Raw genomic sequence first — 20,751 nt, forward strand, 5'->3', positions numbered from 1 at the left:
GAGTTCATAGTATTTAGAAATGGAGGGGTTTTGGGTATGGAAGATTGTTGTTTGGGGAATCTATTTGTTCTCTGCTGTATTGAAGTTGTCAGGGGAACTCAGTGATACGATCTTTTTTTAACAGTACTCTGTAGATTGAGCATGGCTTTTAAATTTTAAAAAACCTGCTTGTGCTACTTGAAAGCTATACAGACATCTGTCTGAAGATAAACTGCAAAACTATTAAGCTTATTCTGTAGATTGTAACATTATGTGAAGTAGAGTTTAGGAAACCCCTGATTTCCCCTCCTAAAAGAAATACTACATGATGTTTCAACATATTTTGTAGGTAACATATCAAATTTTATCATGCCTCTAATGTTTCCAAGTGGAAGTTATGGTAACACAAAGCTTCTATGGTGTCCACGAAGAGAAGCTTACTCATCTTTAGAAAAACAGGAGAATAACTTTCACACAGGGCTTGCTGGCCTGGAGGTTGAGAGTGTCTGGAAAAAGGCAGAGAAGTGATGGTCCTAGAAGTAAACTTCTAAGATTCTCAGTTCAGGGGAATTTGTTGAATGCAGTGGTCTTCTGTCTAAATGCTGTTTAGTAAATGTTTATGCAGATGTGACTAATTAGTGGGCCTTTCATGGTTTATTTACTCAGTCCTCTTTTCCAAAGCATGTGGTGACATTAATAGCTAAATCATATCCCTATGCTAATACATGCCTCTTTGCTTTACTGTGCCAGTTGCCTGACATCTGAAATATTTCTGATGTCTTTTTTTGAATTGGTAATGTGAACCTTTTTCTTAAGTATTTCAAACTGGCTAGGAGACTGCATGTTTGAACAGCACCTACCTGTGCAGCATGATTGTTAAAAATAACACAGTTTTGATAGGAAGCTGAAAAGTCTCTTTGGTGATTTGAAAGCAGTCCTAGTTGTTCAGATTGTATTTTTTTTTTTTTTTCTTCCCCCCTTAGTCACAGAGTATTAAGGCACACTGCAGTTATTTGTACTAGCCGGTCTTTGCATATTCGAGCTACTGTCTGCAGAAGTAATGCACTTGAAGATGAAGAAAGCAGAGGGGACAATATGTTGGTGTTTGTGGATGTAGAAAATATCAATACTGTAAGTTCTAATTTTTAATAATAATATGGTTCTAAAGCTCAGTAGATGTGTCACCAGTAGAACCAAGACTTAAGTAAAAGGATTTTTTTACAATGACGTTGCAAAATGCTAAGTAAGTCTTCCGTATTTCATCATTTGTTACTGTTGGAAAGAGTGCTAACATGAAGTTGCATCTCAACTCTCTAAGAATTCTGCTATGTCTCTATCCTAAGCAAATTCCAATACTGTAGTTCAGAGTCATTTTTTCCTTTTAGAAAGATTTATTCCAAATTAGTGAATGTTTCTGATCACAACTTTCAAGACAGTTCTGAATGAGAACCTGTGCCCTTCTGCCCCCCCCCTTCAGTGAAAACACTGGTAGAATTAGTGGTAAGGTGAAGTCAAAGTTTAAGCTCCAACTTGAAGGAAGCTTCTCTGTTTATATTAATTACCAAACTCTAAGATTTGTTGTGATCTGTTGACTTAGCAAAGCAGATGAAAATATTTCAGTTTTCCATACCATGCTAATTTAAATTTACTCCATTTTTTTGGTAAAGCTGCTCCCATTTTTTCAACCACAAAGCAAGGTAATTGAATCCTCTGTTTATAGAATTCCTAGACACTTAGCTGGTAGTGGAATCACTGAGCTGATTTATCATTTTAAAGATGTGTACACTTTTTTGTTTAGCTACTAAAGTGAATATTGTCCACTCCTCCTTTGAGAAGGATGCTTTACTAAGTACTTACCAAGTTAACAGATAACACTGTGTGAGACTTAATTTTCCACTACCATCTCACTTTTTCTAAGAAAGGAAACCAACCTCGCAAGCTATTTTTTTTATTGTGTACATATGTAAAACAAATTCTTGAATTCGTGGGGGTTTATGACCTAGCAATATTCCTAAAGTAACCTTAGAAACTTGAGTGGTCTTGCGGACTCTGTTCTGCATTGGAGTTAAAAGCCTAGGTTTTATTATAGTTGTCTCAATCTAAAATACTAGCTTGTGGATATTTTTCTGGCAGATCTTTGTTTCCTCTTCATGTGGCTTTGATTACTGGAGTTGGGAATTGCTGTGAGCTGGGACTGGTCTATGTTGCAGTGGATTTTAAATCTCTTCTTGTCTCTTGTATGTACTGTATTATGGATGGTGTGAATAATGAGTTAAACTAAGATTCTAACAGTGCCACCTTACAATGAACACTTACTAAGTGATACAGAACATAACAATGTTTTTGTTTCTTCCTTAGAGTGAGAGTGGTGTTAAAGAATTTCATATAGTGCAAGTTTCAAGTAACAGCAAACACTGGAAGCTTCAAAAATCTGTTAACATCTCTGAAGACAAAGGTGTGTATCTGTCACCAAAAGGATCACAAGTCTTGCTTCTGCCTGACAAGAACAGTTAAACAAATTTTGCAAGGAGTTGGCTTTCAGAATACTGAATTTCTAAAAACTTTGTCTCTTTCAAACATACTACAGCATTTTTGTTAGTGTTTCAATAAGAGTATATTGAGAGATAACTTTCAGACTCCATTAATTTTAAAAATGGACTTAACTTACAGGTAAACTATTTCTGTGATGTAAAGAAATCCATGTCTGGCTTGGCTGATAACTTGCCTCAGAAGAAATATGTTTCAGTGTTCCTTTACTTTTTTAGCTATTTATGTCAATGTTAAATTTAACTATCAACAGAATGCTTGATAAGTGCTCTATTCCGTTACTAGAAATATACCAGAATTGCTAGTGCTGTATCCTGCCTTAGCTAGTACAAGCTGATAATTTTTGAAAAGGCTGACTATCCCTGGCAAAAAAAAAAGTTGCTGTTATTTTGTTTAACAGACTTAATCTTTATTTGTGTGCTGACATTTTATGTACTTAAAAATTAGTCTAGACATGTGTTGTTCTTGTACTAATATTGAGGGTAAGCCAGTCAGATAAATTTAATCTTTTGTCATCTCTTCCTTCCTTCTTTCTCTGCATCTCCTTTATGTATTATGGCTTAACTTCCTGCTCTAGAAGTAGATGGAAGGGGTCAGCAGAAGATGCATCTTTACTGTCATGCCAGTTACTCCGCTTGATTAGTTATGCTTCTTGAGTATCATCCGTGTATTTCTTTGTGAAATTTAAAGGCTGACTTTTGTCTAATGAGAAGGGACTCTTGATTATGTTGAAGGGGGGAAAAAAAATCTTCCAACCTTTTTCTTTCAGATACTAAACTTGCTAGCAGAGAGAGAGCGAAGTTATGCTTTAAAGCAGTAAGGTGCAAAAACTCAGAAGGTAGGTTCTCTCCTGGATGTGGTAACTTTTTGAAGAAGATACTATTTGGATGCTATGTGCAGGAGGTTGTGACTTCTGAGAATACTGAAACAATGCCTTCTCTTTTTATCCCTTAGAAAATTACACATTTGCGGATATTGTCTTTGGAAATGAACAGGTAGGTGAACTGGTACAACTACATATTTTGTCTTGTGCAAGGCATCCCTGTCATGTACAAATATCCCAATGAAAGCCTTTTTTAAAATTTAAAAAGGGAACAGTGCTTTCACTGTTGTGACTTGAATATTGCATGTCAAAAATTATTAGTCTTCCAGGTAATTTCTCTTTTTTGTGAAGAGAAAATAAGGTAGCATAGGGTAGTGAGTAGTCAGGAATTTTAAGTTTCCAGCTCCACATCTGAACTACTTGGGAGCGCATTGCAATGCTAACTTTTTTGCTCCTTTTGAACTCTTCAGTTCTTTTGAATATTTCCCAGCCTTCTAGTTTTTTAGTAGAGATCTCTGGATGTCAGATTCTTAGTCTATTGTTTTTTCTTAATTATTTATTTTTACTAAAATAAGTTAAAAATTTGAATTGCATCTTATTCTAAAGATAATCTGGAAAACTAGTGCATGTAGGTATCAGAATTTCAAAACTGCTAATGTAGGTTGCAATCAGTTCAAGGAATCTGTTTCTTTGATTTTTAAAGTTAAGATTGTAGACTACTATGTTCTTTAATCTTTTCAAGCATACAGGTATTGTCTGAAGAAGAATCCTTTTAGCAGATAATCTTGCAACAGTGAATGCTTTTCCAAAACCTGAGGAAAGTAGGCCACTGGATTTAGATCAGAAATCTACATTAGCATAGTGGATTTAGCTGAATGTTAGGTTGTTTATTTTATGCTGAATGCACATTTATCATAATAGTCAAAGAAAATTTACTGCCATTTCATTTTGTAGGCATATAAATCAAAGAGGACTAAAAATTTGAGGTAGATGATCCCTCTTTGCACTTTTAAAGTTGGATGATCTTCATGAACTTCAGCTTTCTTGTAATGTTCTCTAATGGGGTATAGGGAGGGGCCCCTTAGGTTTAGACAGTTGCTCCAGAAGCAGATTGTCTCCCTGGGTATGAGTATTCTGCTAATGCAACAATTAGCAGCTCTGCAACAGCATGTTCTGGAAAGGCTAGCATTTTTGAAAGGGAGGTGTTAGGAGGCTAAAGTTTCTTACTTATCCTGCTGTCTCCAAGTGTCATTGCTATCGATCTTAAAACCATTGCTTCCTTATCAAGCTTTTGGTGTTGGTAAAGCTCAGCACAAATGATGACAGACTTGACAAACAGCACAGTAATTACGGCTGTGCCACTTATACATGGGGAATATGCCTTGAATGTATGTTACTAACCTAGATAAATAATTCTAGTTAACCCGACTTGCACGTGAGTTAGTAGAACACTTCATCTCTCTCCACTACACTTAATATATCACAATAGGCTGTCTGATGTTAACAATCAAAGCTCTTTTTACCAAGTTAAGTATTTGTGGTTTTAAGCCAATAATCTATAGCTCTGTTCCCTGTGTTACCTTAAACAACTCATTAGGTAGGACTGATGTCTAGCAGGGCAAGCATGGAAACCAAGATGTGTGGATTCTGTAGCTTTGCAAAGGGGGGGAAGCAAAGCAAGATAATGGAGCTGAAATTCTGAAAATGATAAACTCTGTTAGAGTAACTTGTGTCAGTTTGCACCCTGTTCTGAGAGTACATTTTTTCCTTTATTTTTTCTTGCAGATAATAAGTTCAGCCAGTCCTTGTGCAGACTTTTTTTTCCAAAGCTTGTCCTCTGAATTTAAAAGAATGCATGTGCAATCTCAAACTCATGCATCTCAAAGGGCTGCAAAACAATCATTTGATGAGACGGTCAGATTGATACAAAGATGCAGTGAAGTTGATTTGAATATTGTTGTACTGTGGAAGGTATGTGTGGTTGTGGCCTTAGTGGTAATTTGTCCATGAAATATGACTGTTAGAAAATAATTTAATATGGCCTCTTGATCTTTCAGATATACTCATACAAAATCTGTGCATGACATTTTTTTTTCTGAAAACAGGCAAAGGAACTAAAATGGTGTCAAGAAGCAAAGACAGTTTTAACAGCTGTTACTGTAATATGCTTAAGTGGTTTTATGTTACTCTGGATGCACCCAGTTCTTACAAGTTCTCTGCTTAAAAGAGAAAATTCTACAGTCTTAAACCAGGAGATTTGTTAATGCTTGCTTTTTTCATAGAACTCTGAGTGACCCAGTCTACTTTGAAGAGGGTCTTATTTACTGGAATGCAAATATTAAGTAGTGGAAATTGGCAATCTAATCTTAAGTACTTGTGTATGTTTGCAAAATTTAAAGCATAGACGTAAATAATTATGTTTTACTAGTCTTTAGGTTTTGAATAGTACAATGTCTTCCCCTTGAGTTAGGGGGAAGTCAGTAATTCTGTATTACAAAGGTTATCATAGTTTCTGGTCCGCTAATGTCTTTGTATTATATTCTGTAGGCATACGTTGTGGAAGACAACAAGCAGCTTATTTTGGAGGGCCAGCATCATGTTGCCCTTAATACAGTTGGGAAGGAGGCTTTTTCGTTTCCTCAGAAGCAGGTAATGTAGTGTGAAGTTTTCCTTTACAATTGCTTCTTGCCCGAAATAGACTTGATGGTGTTTTTCTTGTAAATAAGTGGAATCACTTTGGGTGCTTTTGTAGAATCTAACATCAGATAGGTGTTATTAATAAATAATTCAGATTGACTTCAACTTTGATTAGTCATCTGCACTGAAATAGCTAGGCTCAGTTTAAAGATGAGAAAGTAATGTACAACTAAGTATACTGCTGTGCAGTTGGAGTAAACCATTCTGTGGTATTTTAAGGTAGAACTAGGATCTTAAGTCCAAGTTAGCATTATTTCATAACAATAGCAAAATGGTTGAATTATTTTTGAGTGTTACAAAATCAGTTTTGTAAATTCTGCTGCTGTGCGTAACTTAAGTGAAGCACTTACATGTAAAATGTTAGAATGGCAGAACTGGAGCAGTTAAAAAGATGTAGAAAGCTCCATTGGAATTATCAATTAATAGCAGATTATTTCACTTTGACTTTTTATAACTTGTTTGATTGTTCAAAGAAAATAGCATCTATAAGAAACTGGTTGATGTCTCCTCATATGTGAATCAGTAACTATGGAAGATATGTTTCTGTAAACATTTATGCTAGCTGCAGTTTATATATGTGAAGACTAATGTGCAAAATAAAAAAGAAACAAGTTTTATACTTGTTTAGTTTTCCACTGAGCAGTATGTTTCTGTTCCTTCTTGCTTTGGTGCCATTTTCCTTATGTTTTTTTCCAATGTTGAAGACATTGTATATAGCTTTTAGTAAGCTCTTACTCAAAGTTGCAGCAAATAATACTATGCGTTAGTTTTGTTAAGAAAACAGTAGGACAAATGTGTCTTCTATAAATATCACGCTATAACATTAGTGAGCTATTCTGAAGCTGTGCACTTGGCTTTGGTTTCTAAGCTTCTAAGTACTTTCACATCATTAAAATGATTTTTCCATTTAGTTCTTAGCAATATGAAATACATGGGAATACGTCGAAAGGGGTATTTAGTTTGAGCTATACTGGCTGATGTTCATCAGCAGTGAAAAATAGGAAAATTTATGTTCTAATGTCTGAAGATGACTTTTTCCCTTAACACTCCCCACCTCCAAAAAGTCTTTGCACTTGTGGGCTCAAGCTATGCTGAGCAATACTAGGCTGTATTAGTCTAATGACAACTGATCACTCTGGTATTAATTTTCCTGTCTTAAGGTGTTTGCAGAACGGTAGATCACACTGTCGGTATCTAAAGCTAGGAGAGAAAGCACTGTAAACTTCTTCTGATCTCATTGAGGTCAGGTTTGAGCAAATGGGGTGGAAGAGAAGTGGATCACATCTGCATCATAAAACAAATGACTGAACATGCTAGGAGTAGAAGCTTGCATTTCTTGTTGACTGCCTGGAACTCTAGTTATCTGCATCAAATTCAGTTTTCAGACTAGAGGAAATTAATTGTGCCACCAGCAACAAGGAGGATCCACATGTACCCTCAGTTTGATTTGAGGAATACATGCTACTGTATGAGGATTTTGTTTGTAACATTTTTCATCAATTACTATTACAACTACATTCATATAGATGCTACATTGATTATTGTATTCACTTTCTTCAGCATAAGGAACATACTTCCATTGGAACATTCTGTACCTTCATTGGAAGCAAAAATGCGTCTGCCTTGTGATGTAGTTGAAATCTGGTATAAAAGTAATGGTGATGGTTTTTAATATATGTGTAAATTCCACATCCTCAGGGTAACCAAAGACCAGATTTAACTTGAATTTTAAGACCCCGTAATTTCAGGACTGCTAAGGATTGAGAAATTTCATGTGCTCATGTACTACTATTTTTTTTTTTTTTTTTTGAACTGGCACTTTATACTGAGTAAACCCCTCTGACGTGGGAGGCGAGGTATAACAAATGATTTGAGACCTTGCAGCACTTTACTATGTTCATTCCACATTTAAGAATTAAAAGAATCTCCAAAATAGGATTAAATGAGGCTTGGTAGAGAAAATAATATACTTAATCTATTAAGGACTGCATATTGTGTTTTAATTACCTTGTTTCCTGCATTACAGTTAGACAAGCAGTGAAAAACTGGGGGGGAGAAAACCCCAAACCCAGGCATTACTTCTAACTTAACATTTTCAGTATATAGTTTTGAGACTTACATAACATTCAAATAGTTTGTCTTGTAAATCTGTTTATTCTTGAAGTTGTAAACAGGGTTAGAAATTCTAGACTGTTCCTGAATGTCTTGAACTGACAGTATAGAAGTTGTTTTCTGTGGTCTAGACAGCAGAGGGAGATGGAGAGGCATGCTTTTTACCAAAGCATGTTGGCTACCAGTTTTTAAATGATAAAGGGCTGCTCCGATCTGGAAAACCAAATTTATTTGCAGATTCTGAACAGTGTGTCACCTAGGATGCAAGAGTCCACTCCTTGCAATTCTTGCTGTGCTCTGTTTGTTGGTCTTCAGCGACTTTTTTCTTGGCTTGAACGGCTGCTGCTTCATGCTGTTGCAGGCAGCAAAAGGAATTTTGTGTAATACAGCTGTCCCCAGTCAAAAACAATCTCACAATAGACATGGAGAAAACATGAACAAGACTTCTTTCTCTTTCTGCATTCTTTTTTGTTTTAAGCCCTCTGAGAAATGACTCAAATCTTAGCTGAATTAATCAAATAACTACACTGAACAAATCAAGATAGCTTGCTTTACATTTTGGTTAAATTCTTTGTACTGGTTGACTTCTGCTGCTTTGTCAGTTGTGGTATATCTTAGACTAATTCTTTGCAGCTTTTAAGGGTTTAGTTTGGATTTATAGAAGCTTCTAAAACTGTTCAGGAGAAACAATGCTGCAGTAGAGCACTGTAGTAGAAGAGCAGTAGATCTGTATTCATTGTCATGGTTCTCAAATTATTCCAGCAGTTGGTAGTAGACTGCTAGTTGTGTGCAGTGGTATAAAGTAATCTTTATCATATGTCTTAAGATGTTAGACTGCTGACTGAGATACAAGGACAGGTGATTACTTCTGCTTGCTTCACTGCAGAACGTGTAGTTCATACAACAGGGATGTGGAACAGGCAGCAGGATGTGATTATTCCTCTATCACCGTAGTAAAACTTGATATAGCATTTGATAAAATCAAGGTAAAATCTCTGGCTTCCATAAAACACAAGATAGTGGGGCTTGGGGAGGCTTAAAATCTTTTTCTGGGTAAAACTTCTGTATGAACCCACATAAAAAGAAAGAAAATAACAGTAAAATTCTATACAAATTTTACTTGGATGCTCAAATGTATGTGCTTCCTTTTCTTCCCATGTCTGTTCAAAATGGATTTATGAATTCTAAACTTCTTGCATTCTAACCAAGACACTAACAACTGACTTTGAAGCTTACTGGTTTTCTGTCGTTGAATACAGATTTATTTGTTGTTGCTTACACTACAAGGTTTTTTATTTAACTAAATAGCACTGCTTTTGATCATAGGTTACTAAACACGGTAGTCTTATCAGATGATGTGATAAACTATTTACATCTTTATGTTCTAGAAGTTTGGAATCATAACGCATAGAATGCTGAAGTAACACTTAAAGAATATCAACTCTGTGAAAGCATGTCTCTTTCATATAGAAAGCTCTATGAATAATATGGAGAATACTTTTCCTGTCTTTTCTCTCACTTGTATTTTTGAAAAAATGGCCTTTTATTAAAGGTAGGGAAAAAATGCTAAATATAGTTCACTTCCTTGAATCAGAAACACAAATGGTGTCACAAAGTGATAGATTATAGTCACTAATGACAATATGTGAAGAATAAATCACAGCATATTAAAGTGAATAGATCTGAACAGATGTGTCAGCAGAAGCTGTTTGAGTCCAAGGAGTAAAAATCTCGACAATAAAAAATAGCTGGGTATTTGTAACTAGTGGCTGTTCTTTTTTTGACAACGATACTGCTATTGGTTCTGTTTCTCTTTGGAAACTAGCTTTTGGGAACCAGGTTTTAACTGAAGGTCAGCTTATAATTGCATCAGAAATACAGATATTCTGTCTGTTGTTCTTGAGCTCTGTACCTTAATTTAGTAAAAGGACAAAAACTTCAAATACTTTAAACATCCATTCACAGTCAGGGCTGTTGATCAATGTTATTTCTAACTGCTGCTTCCATATTTTTCTAATCTGGTGAATTCAATCCAAAAGGTTCCAAAGGAAAAGCACAGTTCAGTATGGTAGGATGGAAGTAGTAGCATGGGGCTGAGCCATTTGCCACACTTCTGATTGGCAAAGATTTCACACTGATGGAAGGTGAGCAGCAATCTAGTAGAGGCTTGTCACTTGGGCATGCTGGCATGTTGAGAATAGTGCATCCATACTTTCAAAACACTAGCATGGGAGTGTAAACTTAGTTTTGACTGAAATCTAGATGAGATAATGTGTCTATGAGCATGTTTTAGATCAGGCATACTTTAAGATACTATCCCCATGTACAGCCCTCTGTTTTTGTTGTGAAGTGGTCTTGTAACACACAAAGTGTATATTTCCAGGTAGAGTTACTTTATATGTGCCCCAGGACTGCACATGATGTGATTCTGTGCTGCTCGTTCAGTCCTGTGGATTAGACCAGTGCTAGCCCAAAGTAAAATCCATAAAATGCATATAGCATGGATGCAGGCTTTTTGGTAGTGTTGTACTTCAGAGTTGATAATTTTTGATAACACTGTTTAATGTAGATGCAACTTAGTGAGATAGCAATAGTTTGGTTGAAAGTAGGAATTTTTGAAAGGTAGGAGAGTATAGGATTTAAATAACTTTAACTATTCTTCTTGACATTGATTTATTGAAATCTGTCAGAGAATTACTGACACCTTGTGCTAGTTTAGAATTTTTTTTTTACAGAATGTGGGAAGGGATACTTGAATCAACACAGATTGTTGGAATGGATTTAAGACTTTCTTTAAACTAGCTTGGTGGGGAGAAAGCAAAATTTTTAGGGTAAGCATCAAGAACTGAAGTGTACTTTTTTTTTACTTTGTTGTATGAATTAGTGTACCAGTTACTGTACCAATCTGGGAGAACTGGCTTATGCTGTTGTCATGAATCAAATACTCCAAATAGCTGAAAAACTATATTTGCTGCCTTACCTGTTGATGGTCTGCAGAGCTGATGATGATATTTGTGCTTTCAAATGTGTTATTACTGGTGTATTAGTGAAATAATGTTCCTGGAGTCATTGTTTCTATAGTTAGGAGCTAGAATGAGTATGGATGAGTTGCATCGTGAAGGAAACCAACTTAAAATGGAGGTTTTAAATATGAATTCTCTGATCTAAAATGGGAAAGGGAGAAAGACATCACTTAGGGTTTCTTTGTCTTATTCTGTTGCTTTCTTAGTTACATGTAGTGTTGTTCAAGAGTTTCCTGTTTAGGTTTTCTATGCTGTGCATATTGGTCCTTCATCCTTGATTGAGCATGTTAACGATCTTTTTGGCTATGTGTAACTTGTGATTTATGGGGCAAATGTGCTGAATTTCCATACAGCTTGGAAATCATCTTGTAGCGTTTAACTTTCTTCTGGTAGATTGAAGAGCACATTGTCCCAGCCATCAAGAAGATTAGTTTTGAAATGAAAAACTTTTAAGTTGTCTGATACTACATAGAAAAAGTCTTTAAAATGACTGCATGTGAAGATACCATCAGTTCCACCCATCTGGTGGAAAGGAAGAACTTCTTAATTTGAAAGTGCATTCAGAGAGATTAAAGACTATATTATGGGCAGACCTGTCCATGACATCTATCAGATAATTCAGAAGGTGCTTTGAATGGTGTAAATTTTGACTTTTTCAACTTTTAGCTTGGTACAGTTGCAGGAGATACGAGGGCAGTGTGAATCATGTACCAAACTTTGTTTCAAAGTAGCTAAACATTAGACTCTAAAGGTCCATGCTTTTTTGTAGTTACTGAATAAGTGAAGATGTAGAGATAATTCTGTTTAGAACAGTAAGCTTGTGTCTAGTTTAAAATATGTTTGTTTGAAGCTGGCCTTTGTAGATGGCTCCAGCCATCTACAAGCTTTCTAAAAATAGAAGCAACTTTCTAGCACCAATTGCATGGTTTGTAGATCTTGGAAAGTAAGTGTGAGAGCAGTGTGGTTCTGGTGCTACTGCCTGTGTTTCTACTCAAAACCCAAAAAGGTTAAGAATGCAGCTGTAAAATTTAAAGCCATAACAAAAAACACTCCCCCCTCCCCCTACAGTTCTTCCAAACTGTTCTTATGATGAAGCCTCTTTCAGTCAAGCTTATGTGTACCTCTACCAGCATGTATGGATGAGACCTTGAAATACACCTTAACCATTTTTTTTAAGGAAGTATCTCAACTGTTGTTGTGGCCTTCTTGTATGTAGTATTTGGTGCTTGCTCTCTACTGGAGCCTTTGGTGCTTCTGGAGGCTTTGCAAGGATCCATAATGGATCAACAAGCAGACTTTAGGTGTCAGAACTTTTTGCCTCAAAAAGGCCATACTCCATTTGGACTGGTATTTTAGTTCAGCAACAAAATATCACCTTTTTAATTCTTGGCTTTTGTTTTACTTCTGAGTGAAATAGCCAAAAGTCTTGAGGCTGTTATTTGCTTGGTGAATATTCTTGAAGGGGAGGATACAGGTGCCCCAGTAGGTATGGGCATCTTTTTGTAGCCTTGATCAAATTTCCCAAGCTCTAGAGTAAGGCAGGAGTTTAGTGAAACTTACTGTTTCTTGCTAGCTGTCCCTAGCTCCCTGATCTGTATGCACATCTTCTTGGTTACCGTTCTGAAGTTCTTAATTCTCTCCTGAAAGCATTAGGTAAGAGAATCATGTACTAAATGTCATGTCTTAGCTTTTGTTCCAGGTACACAATTACAAAAAAAAAAGTAGACTTTGAGCAGCTGAACTTGGAGACACAGACATCTTCTCTGCGTCTAACACTAAGAGGCTGGCTGGAATTAAGGTTTAGCTCTGTGATGGTAAATGGTTAATCTTACTGCTTTCCAGTCCTTCAGCAGAGGTGTATTAGAACTAAAGGTTTGAAATATTAATGGCACTTGACACTTTCACCAGTAAATGTTCCTGCTGCATTTCATGATGTTCTTGTCTGTTTGTAGAGATAAACCTTCGTATTTGTCTTTTTGTAGGGTTTTAAAAAAATACTCGAGAATTCTGATTGGGAGGACTTGGAACAGGTAATTGACTCTAGGGTAAACTACAGTGTGTAGGATATTGATATGTGGTTGAAGAGGGCGCTGAATATTTGGTTGGACTGTAATTTGAGGGGAAAGATCAATTTAAAGGAAAACCTATACTCTCATCTCAGGAGGCCAGTGTGTGTCATGCTGTCAATTTTCGTCGAGTTAGATACCCATAGGGTAGGGTGGAAATACCCATTTAATTGCTTAATATATTTCATTGTTTCTGTGGAAGAATTTTTTTCTTTAAAAAAAAACCCCACCCTACTCTTCATTTCAAGAGGAAAGAATTGCAAGCTTGATAAAACATTTGATGTCTTCTGGTATTACCAGCACAGGCAAACAGTAAGTGAAATATTGCATATTGCAGAATGCCCAGTGTTCCTGTTACTTTGAGTCAGGTTTTGTTGCCTGTAGTATTTCTTTTCAATTTAGAAGATAAAATCCATCACTCTTAAACAAGAAGTACTTCTTTGTTACACTGTACTGACTTACTGGTGGCTTTTAAAAATCTTTCACTTGCTTTTAGTAGTTAGTCACACTTATTGCTGCAAATTCTTTATTCTTTTTCTTATGAAGGTGGACTTTTTGCAGAATAGATTCATAAGGGAATAATGAAAGGCAGTCCCTTCCCAAATAAATCCTGTTTGCAAAACAGATTAGGTCATGTTATGCAGAATTACAGTGGCACAGTAATGCTGGACCAGATGCAGCCTGATTGCCTCATTTGGTGTTTTATCTTTCTGTATCGTCTGATTTATTCTGCTTCAGAGATTAATTCTGCCCACACGGTTAGAGTAGTGTGTCAGTGCTTGACTTGGGCTTTCAGCTGGGGACAAAGGTAACTTTCATATCTGTAAGAGCTTGCTATACAGTTTTTAAGATACTCTGCATTATTAAATCATTCTGTCATTGTTAGCATGTTCCTATAAACTTCTGTTTGCTTTATTTTGCATCTGTTTTGGGAAACTTGGTTATTGGCTTTCGTGTTGTGAACTTCCAAGGGCAGGTGATGGATATTATTACTTTTTTTTTTTAGGTACAGCTGCTGAATAGGAAACTGTAAATGCCATCCCTTTTTCTTAGAAACTAAACAAAAAGAAACATTAACAAACCACTGCAGCAATAGCATGCTTTTGTGAAATTCACACAGATTGTGTGTGTTTTCACAAGCAGCTGTAAAATCTGTATCAAAAGATGGTAATATAAATCATATCGGTTCATCCTCTAGCACACTGAAGTACAAAACACATTGGAAAGAAGTGTAAGCTGCATGATGCTGTAGACTTTACTTCTCTGGAGTTAGAGTTCATAATGCAAAATTGTAGCTTCTGTGACTGGATTTCTTTGTGTTGCACAGTACCGTTTGTCAGTATTTTAAATGTCATTCTGAATTTGTGTTTCAGGAATTACCAGAAATGGTTCTCTTAAAGTTTTTTCGACCAGAAAACACACCAGTACCAGCAAGACCAACACCAGAGCAGCTTTCTAATCTTATCAAGACAAGCCTTCATTATCCAGAGTCTTTCAATCATTCTTTTCATCAAAAAAGGTTCGTACAACATTTTCTTTAGAAACTTTTGAAATATTAAATTGACATAAGTCCTGATGAAAGGTGCTATTTGGGTTATGATACAAAAGGTGGTATGCAAGGGTGAAATCTTGCTCAATCCTTAATTTCACTGCTTCAGAATTGTATAGATAAAATGAAAATTTCATGTAGAGAAACAGGCTGTTCTACCACAATTCACAATTTTAGTATTAACTATAATGTTATCAGACTTCCTGGAAGAAAAATACTCTGCTGCCTTTTTGCTTCTCTTTGTCAGAGTTCAAACTACAACTGCTTTGAGCACTAGACAGAAAGTGCTAGTTTAAGTCAAAAGAACTGCTATGTCTAAGCATCTGACTTGTCTAGATTAGCTGCATGTGGTTCTGATTTATGTCAGAAGGAAAGGTGGTAACAGTTCAGATTGCTGAGGCTTGTCTCCTGGAAGCATATCAGAAGTAACCTGTCCGAAAGCAGACTGTGAGAGTTAATTAGTTGGAGCCTGTAAAATCCGTAAGTGTTCAGATTACTTTAATTTTGAAAAAACTCTCTGGATTCATTTCCAGGTATAAAATTAATTGTACTTGAAACATAAAGATACTTATTTAGGTCTGAGTTGTTTTATCTGAAAACTTTATGGTGTTATACCTTTATTTTAGAAATTTTAGAAAAAAAGTAAGTTGCTGAAAGGGATTTCTTTCTTCATAAAAGTCTAATGTTTAAACATTTTCTACGGTGGCATATTTTAACAACAATTACAAAGCATGCATTGCTCCAGTAACAACTTCATATCTTATTTGTTGCTAATTTTTCTTTTTTTGTTAGTCAAGTTCAGGATATTTAAACCGTTACACAATGGCAAGGAATTCCAGTGACACAAATTACTTGTTGAATACATAGAGCTGTTTCAGCTGCAGTAATTTGTGTACCTGCCTATGAATATCTTGGGGTCTGTCTTGCTGCAGGTTGTTTATAAAAACAGTTATACTAACTATGAACCAGCAGAATATCAACTAACTGTATTAGTTTTATTTGGGGTAAAGGCTTAAATTAACACCAAATGTGTGTATGCTGTCTGTTCTGTTTGGGCACTGTTCTGGTTAAACTTCAGACCAGATGCCATCAATTCCTCTACAGGAGACAGGGCAGAAGAAAAGTATCTAGACAAAACATGCTAAACAGCGGTTCAGAGAGTAGCATAGTGGACCATATTATTGCATTCTGAAATGTCTCTTGTCATAACAGTAGATTTCCTATAAACTAAGGTATTTGTGCTTTTACTAGTCTTCCTCAGCTGGATGAAGGAGGGTGGTAATTTCATTTGTCTCAGTTGAGCCAATGCAGTTAATAGCTTTTATTATACAACAGTCAGACAGTGTACATAGCAATATAACCACTTACATTGACCAGAGTTTCCTATAATAAACAACTACATGCTAATTTTATATTACTTGAAATCAGTTTTAACTTTTACAGAGTATAATTAAGACTATCCAGGGTAAGATTTTTTTTTTTTCTTCACTATGGAACTTTTTCTCTTTGCAGCCTCTGTCTGGTACCTGTCACTCTCCTACTTTCCAATTGTTCCCAGGCTGTTGTAGATGTAATGATTGATTTGCGGCATAAAACAACAAGGTAATGTGTGAATGTTAGTAAAACAATTTCTGGGAATGCTTCTTTGAAAGAATGGAAGGTGATAAAGGCTTCATACAGTCAAATGGAATCTGCAGTCAGTGCTCAATTTTACTTTGCTTCTGACTGTTGCTAAGACAGGACCTTGAATTTTGATTTTCAAATAGCTAAACTCTGCAGATCTTTTCTAGGACAGTGGAAATGCTTTTGAACTAGCAAAATATAAGCTTCAGTAACTTTACTTTATTAAACATGATGTTGGGTTTTCATTTTAAGAATATCAAGTAATATGTAGAAAACAGCTTTTGAAGTTTAAACGAGTACTTCCTTCTGCAGTTTGGCTTAGTATAAAATGTCATAGGACCTTAAGTATTTCTAAGACTTCTCCTGGGTTTATCAGCTGATTCTTATGACTGGCTTTTTGCTTAGAACTGTACTATTGTGTACAAAAATATTAGCACTGAGGAAACATTTTGTGAATTGTTTCTAAAAGTTTTGCTAAGGATTCTGTGACAGAATTTGGTACCATGCTATACCATTGTTAATTATTTCAATTCTGTTTTAAACAAGGCCATTTAACTCATAATTCGGGTCACACCACCTCTCCCCTGCCCCCCCACAGTAGACATAATGCTACATGGTCTGCTTACCACAAAATGGGCTTTGTGGGATCCCTGAGTGAATATTCTTGGCAGGAGGTAAGGCAGATTGGAAGACATTGAGGTAGGGTTTGTCACAGGGAACCTTTGCTTCTTGCCAACAGTCTGTGTAGGCAAGTAAGAAATTAAAAGCCCGGGGCCTAATATGCAGGTTCAGAAATAGAGGGCAGAAGGTTTAAGTCAGTTTTGTTTACCAGTTAAGATTAGGAAGCTATTCACTGATTTGGTGCTTTTTTTACAAGAAGGCTGTTTTTTGTAACAGTGTTGTAAGACATGTCTTTGAAAGGACAGTTAGTCATGTGCCTTGAAACTTCCTAAACCCAAACAAAAACCCAAACACACCTCTCGCCCCCAAACCGAGATGTTAATGCAATGTCTCTAAAGCAGTGTATATCCCTGTTGACTATTTCCACTCTGTTACCCTAGTTCATGGGGCAGGCCCAAGAATACCTTACCTAGGGATTCCAAAACCTGACAGTTCAGATCTTGTTGCTATGTCTATTGTTAGTGTTATGTGTTTGTTACATAAAAAGCTGGGAATACACTGGAATTCATCATTATACATATATGTATAATTAGTGTTCTGTATAGAATATAGTATATTGGAAACCAAAGAAATGTTTTAAAGTTTAGTAGTGATTCCATCTGAGCCAGGGGGGAGAGCCACTGTAAAGGAGTGTTAAGTGAGTCAACACTAAAAAGTGTTTGCCAAGAAGTGAGGACCTGGAGTTATATTGAACTGATGAGTGGGTGTTGTGACCCCTAATGATACCCAGTAATACCTTAGGTATTATTAATAATATAAATAACACCCTTTATCTTCGGTTTCAGGATATGTGTGTGTGTTTGTGAGGATGGGGAGTGTGTGTGTGTGTGGATATAAATGTAGCAGGAAAGAGGACGTACAGACGTGACCTTATTTTGAAGCTGCATTTAGCATCTTGATAAAATGTAAGCACAGTTCTGTCTAAACCTGAGTGCAACTGCTATCCTTTCAAAGTCTACCTTTGTCTTGCTAGAAAAACCTTAATCTCTTAAAGGGGGGGAGTGGTGGTATGGGAAACAAAGCAAGCATGATGCATTTGGCGAAGGCAGTGACTTAAAGGAAATTAACACAGACAGGCAGTAGAAAAGACTCAGCAACTTCTCAGTTAGAGATGACTGATGGTGGGCACTATTGCATCTAAAGTCTACCAGAAACTTCAAGTTTCCAATTCCTGGATTTTGAAAAAAAATTTTTGGAAAGTATAAAGAAGCATCCTTTTGTAAGGGGCCAGTGATGGACATACAGTGCATTCTGAAATCTTGGGAGAACTTGAGGTAATCATGTAAACTAGTATGTATGCTTCAAATACAAAGAAATAACTTTGTTACCTTCTCTTTCAGCCCAGAAGCACTAGAAATCCATGGATCTTTTACATGGCTTGGGCAAACACAGTACAAGCTTCAACTTAAAAGCCAGGAGGTCTATAGCTTGCAGCTGAAAGCTTGCTTTGTTCATACAGGTGTCTATAATCTTGGAACCCCCAGAGTATTTGCCAAGCTAGTGGACCAAGTTACTTTGTTTGAAACAAGTCAGCAGAACTCCATGCCTGCACTGATTATAATAAATAATATCTGACCACTTCCTGGAAAAAATCACACTAAAAGACAAAATATATGGGATTCTTTTCTTATATTGCTGGTTGACATTTTGCTGCAGTTTTTGGAAATAGCACCTCAAACATCTAACTTGTTACTAAAGATTGTGTAGGAAAGAAAATAGCAAAATATTCAGACTACTTGTCAAATTGTTTCTCAATGCAACGCACGTTGGACTGAAAATATGTTTATCCTTTTATAATGTATTTCTTCTCTGGTAATTAAGATATTCATAACACAAAATACTCTTTAACTCCAAATCTGACCATATTTGTATGTCCTATGCCCTGTCAAAAATGCAGCTTGACTGCTGTTACAACTTCCAGCATGGTGTGTTAATATTTGTGGCTGTATTAGGATATGGTTCAGGAAGAAACTCTTGCTGGCTTTTTCCTGTTTGAAGCCATTAGACATGATAAATCCCAACCTTACTGTGAAGTTCAATAAGGTGTCTCAAATCCATTTCTGTTTCTCAGTTCTTTAGTTTAAAATTTTGGTTTGAGTTTTCATGTTTATGGAAACTGGTGACCTTTGAAGGTTTACATACAAGTCCCAACTAAGGTGTTTCAGAAATAATTTCTTCAACCAGTTTGAGTATTTTCTCATTCATCTCAACACAGAATGCCCTATTTCACAACCATGAGATTGTCATTTAAATTGTCACTTGCTTTATTATGTAACTATAACAATTGATCTGTTTTAAAAAAAATCTACTCAAGATTTTCAAGAAATGTATTATATTTATAACAAGTGTACTGTAAATAGAATAAAACATACACCATATTCACTGTATGAACTTCTTTGGGCTTTTTTCTTCTCTTTTTATACAGCTGTAGCAATTTTCAGGTGCTGATACCATATGTATATTTTGTACTGTGTTTGTTCTGGCCCTCTTTGCTCAGGTGAAGTTCCTGTTGCCACTTGTAGTGTTGGTGTACACTGTAACTTGTTGTCGCTGTTGTGTTTGCATTTTGAGTTCTTATCCAGTGTTCCCAGCTACAGCCCCCAGAATTCAGCTCTCTGGGAAATCTCAATTACTTGCTATCAGGATTTTTGAGTAGTAACTGCTGAATGTAGGGAAGGCTGTGGGAAGCAAACAAGTGCAGCAAAACCAGGTAAGAGTTAGGAGTTATGGTTTATGATGGGTTACCTGAGTACAAGGGAAGTGGAGCATATAAAGAAACCAGAGGCTTCTGATCGTCTTCTGTATCTTGTGGATGAAAGTAATTCCTTCACAGGACAACACTGACATACGAAACAGTACATCTCCTTCCAGATGCATATTTTTCTTTTTTAGACAACATTTTACCTTGTATGTAGTACAACCATATGACTGTCTCCAGGTCTTAAAACTTTCTGAAACCCTCCTTTTGTAGTCAGTGTGACTGTGGATCATGTTGATTTATCAACAGAATATGTATTGTCTAACAATAAATATATTGCTTCTGGGGGTGAGGGTTTTTTCTGCTGTTGGGCAGATTGGAAGACTACTCTTTTGAAATTATACTTGGCATTGTAGCTTTATGCTGTGTCATCAGTCCTCTTCCTGTCTTGGCATGGTTAGGGACAGAGAAATCGTTATTGATGCCATTCAGCTATCCAGCTGACCACAGTGTTCTAAGTCACAGTTGGTGTAATTTTTAAGCCTGCTTCAAGGACTCAAGTGACAGAAGTTACATTATTCTGGTAGAGGATGTTTCCACAAGAGTTTTATGAGATATGGGTCAGAAGTTTTAACTGCTTTTTCAGCCTGTCAGAAGAAACTGGTAAGAAATGGGATCCCCCTGTGATTTGGAAGCTGCACTTTACAAAAGTACAGGCTTTAATAACAGTACAAAACTACTAGGCTGTGCTATCCTGGTGACTGCTGTTTTATTTTTCAGTGATCCTAACTTTCAGATTGAGTAAACCGACACTTACCACTTCTGTTAATGCAAATTTGGGTAAAAAAAATGGCAAGACACATTATGTACCTTGACTTGAAGGAAATACTGTGTTGAGACTTAACTCTTCCTCATGTTTCCAAGAATTTTTATAGGGTTATGGTGAGTTAATC

General features: G+C 36.2%; 1 protein-coding gene across 3 annotated transcripts in view; it reads left to right on the forward strand.

Annotated features, from left to right (window-relative positions):
• Positions 1-19,487, forward strand: part of TRAPPC8 (trafficking protein particle complex subunit 8) — a 54,826-nt gene extending 35,339 nt beyond the window's left edge. For 2 of the 3 annotated variants that reach the window (XM_074899027.1, XM_074899028.1), the window contains 10 exons: positions 963-1,110; positions 2,338-2,434; positions 3,296-3,364; positions 3,481-3,521; positions 5,135-5,320; positions 5,897-5,998; positions 13,164-13,211; positions 14,621-14,766; positions 16,309-16,398; positions 18,441-19,487. In XM_074899027.1, the coding sequence (XP_074755128.1) occupies positions 963-1,110; positions 2,338-2,434; positions 3,296-3,364; positions 3,481-3,521; positions 5,135-5,320; positions 5,897-5,998; positions 13,164-13,211; positions 14,621-14,766; positions 16,309-16,398; positions 18,441-18,675 (1,162 nt within the window). In that variant the 3' untranslated portion in view covers positions 18,676-19,487. Of the gene's footprint in view, positions 1-962; positions 1,111-2,337; positions 2,435-3,295; positions 3,386-3,480; positions 3,522-5,134; positions 5,321-5,896; positions 5,999-13,163; positions 13,212-14,620; positions 14,767-16,308; positions 16,399-18,440 lie in introns of all 3 variants that reach the window. The other variant, XM_074899029.1, reaches the window with a different exon arrangement.
• Positions 19,488-20,751: the final 1,264 nt, after the last annotated feature.

The sequence above is a fragment of the Athene noctua genome, chromosome 2 (assembly GCF_965140245.1).
Source record: "Athene noctua chromosome 2, bAthNoc1.hap1.1, whole genome shotgun sequence".
NCBI classification, from domain to species: Eukaryota; Metazoa; Chordata; class Aves; order Strigiformes; family Strigidae; genus Athene; species Athene noctua.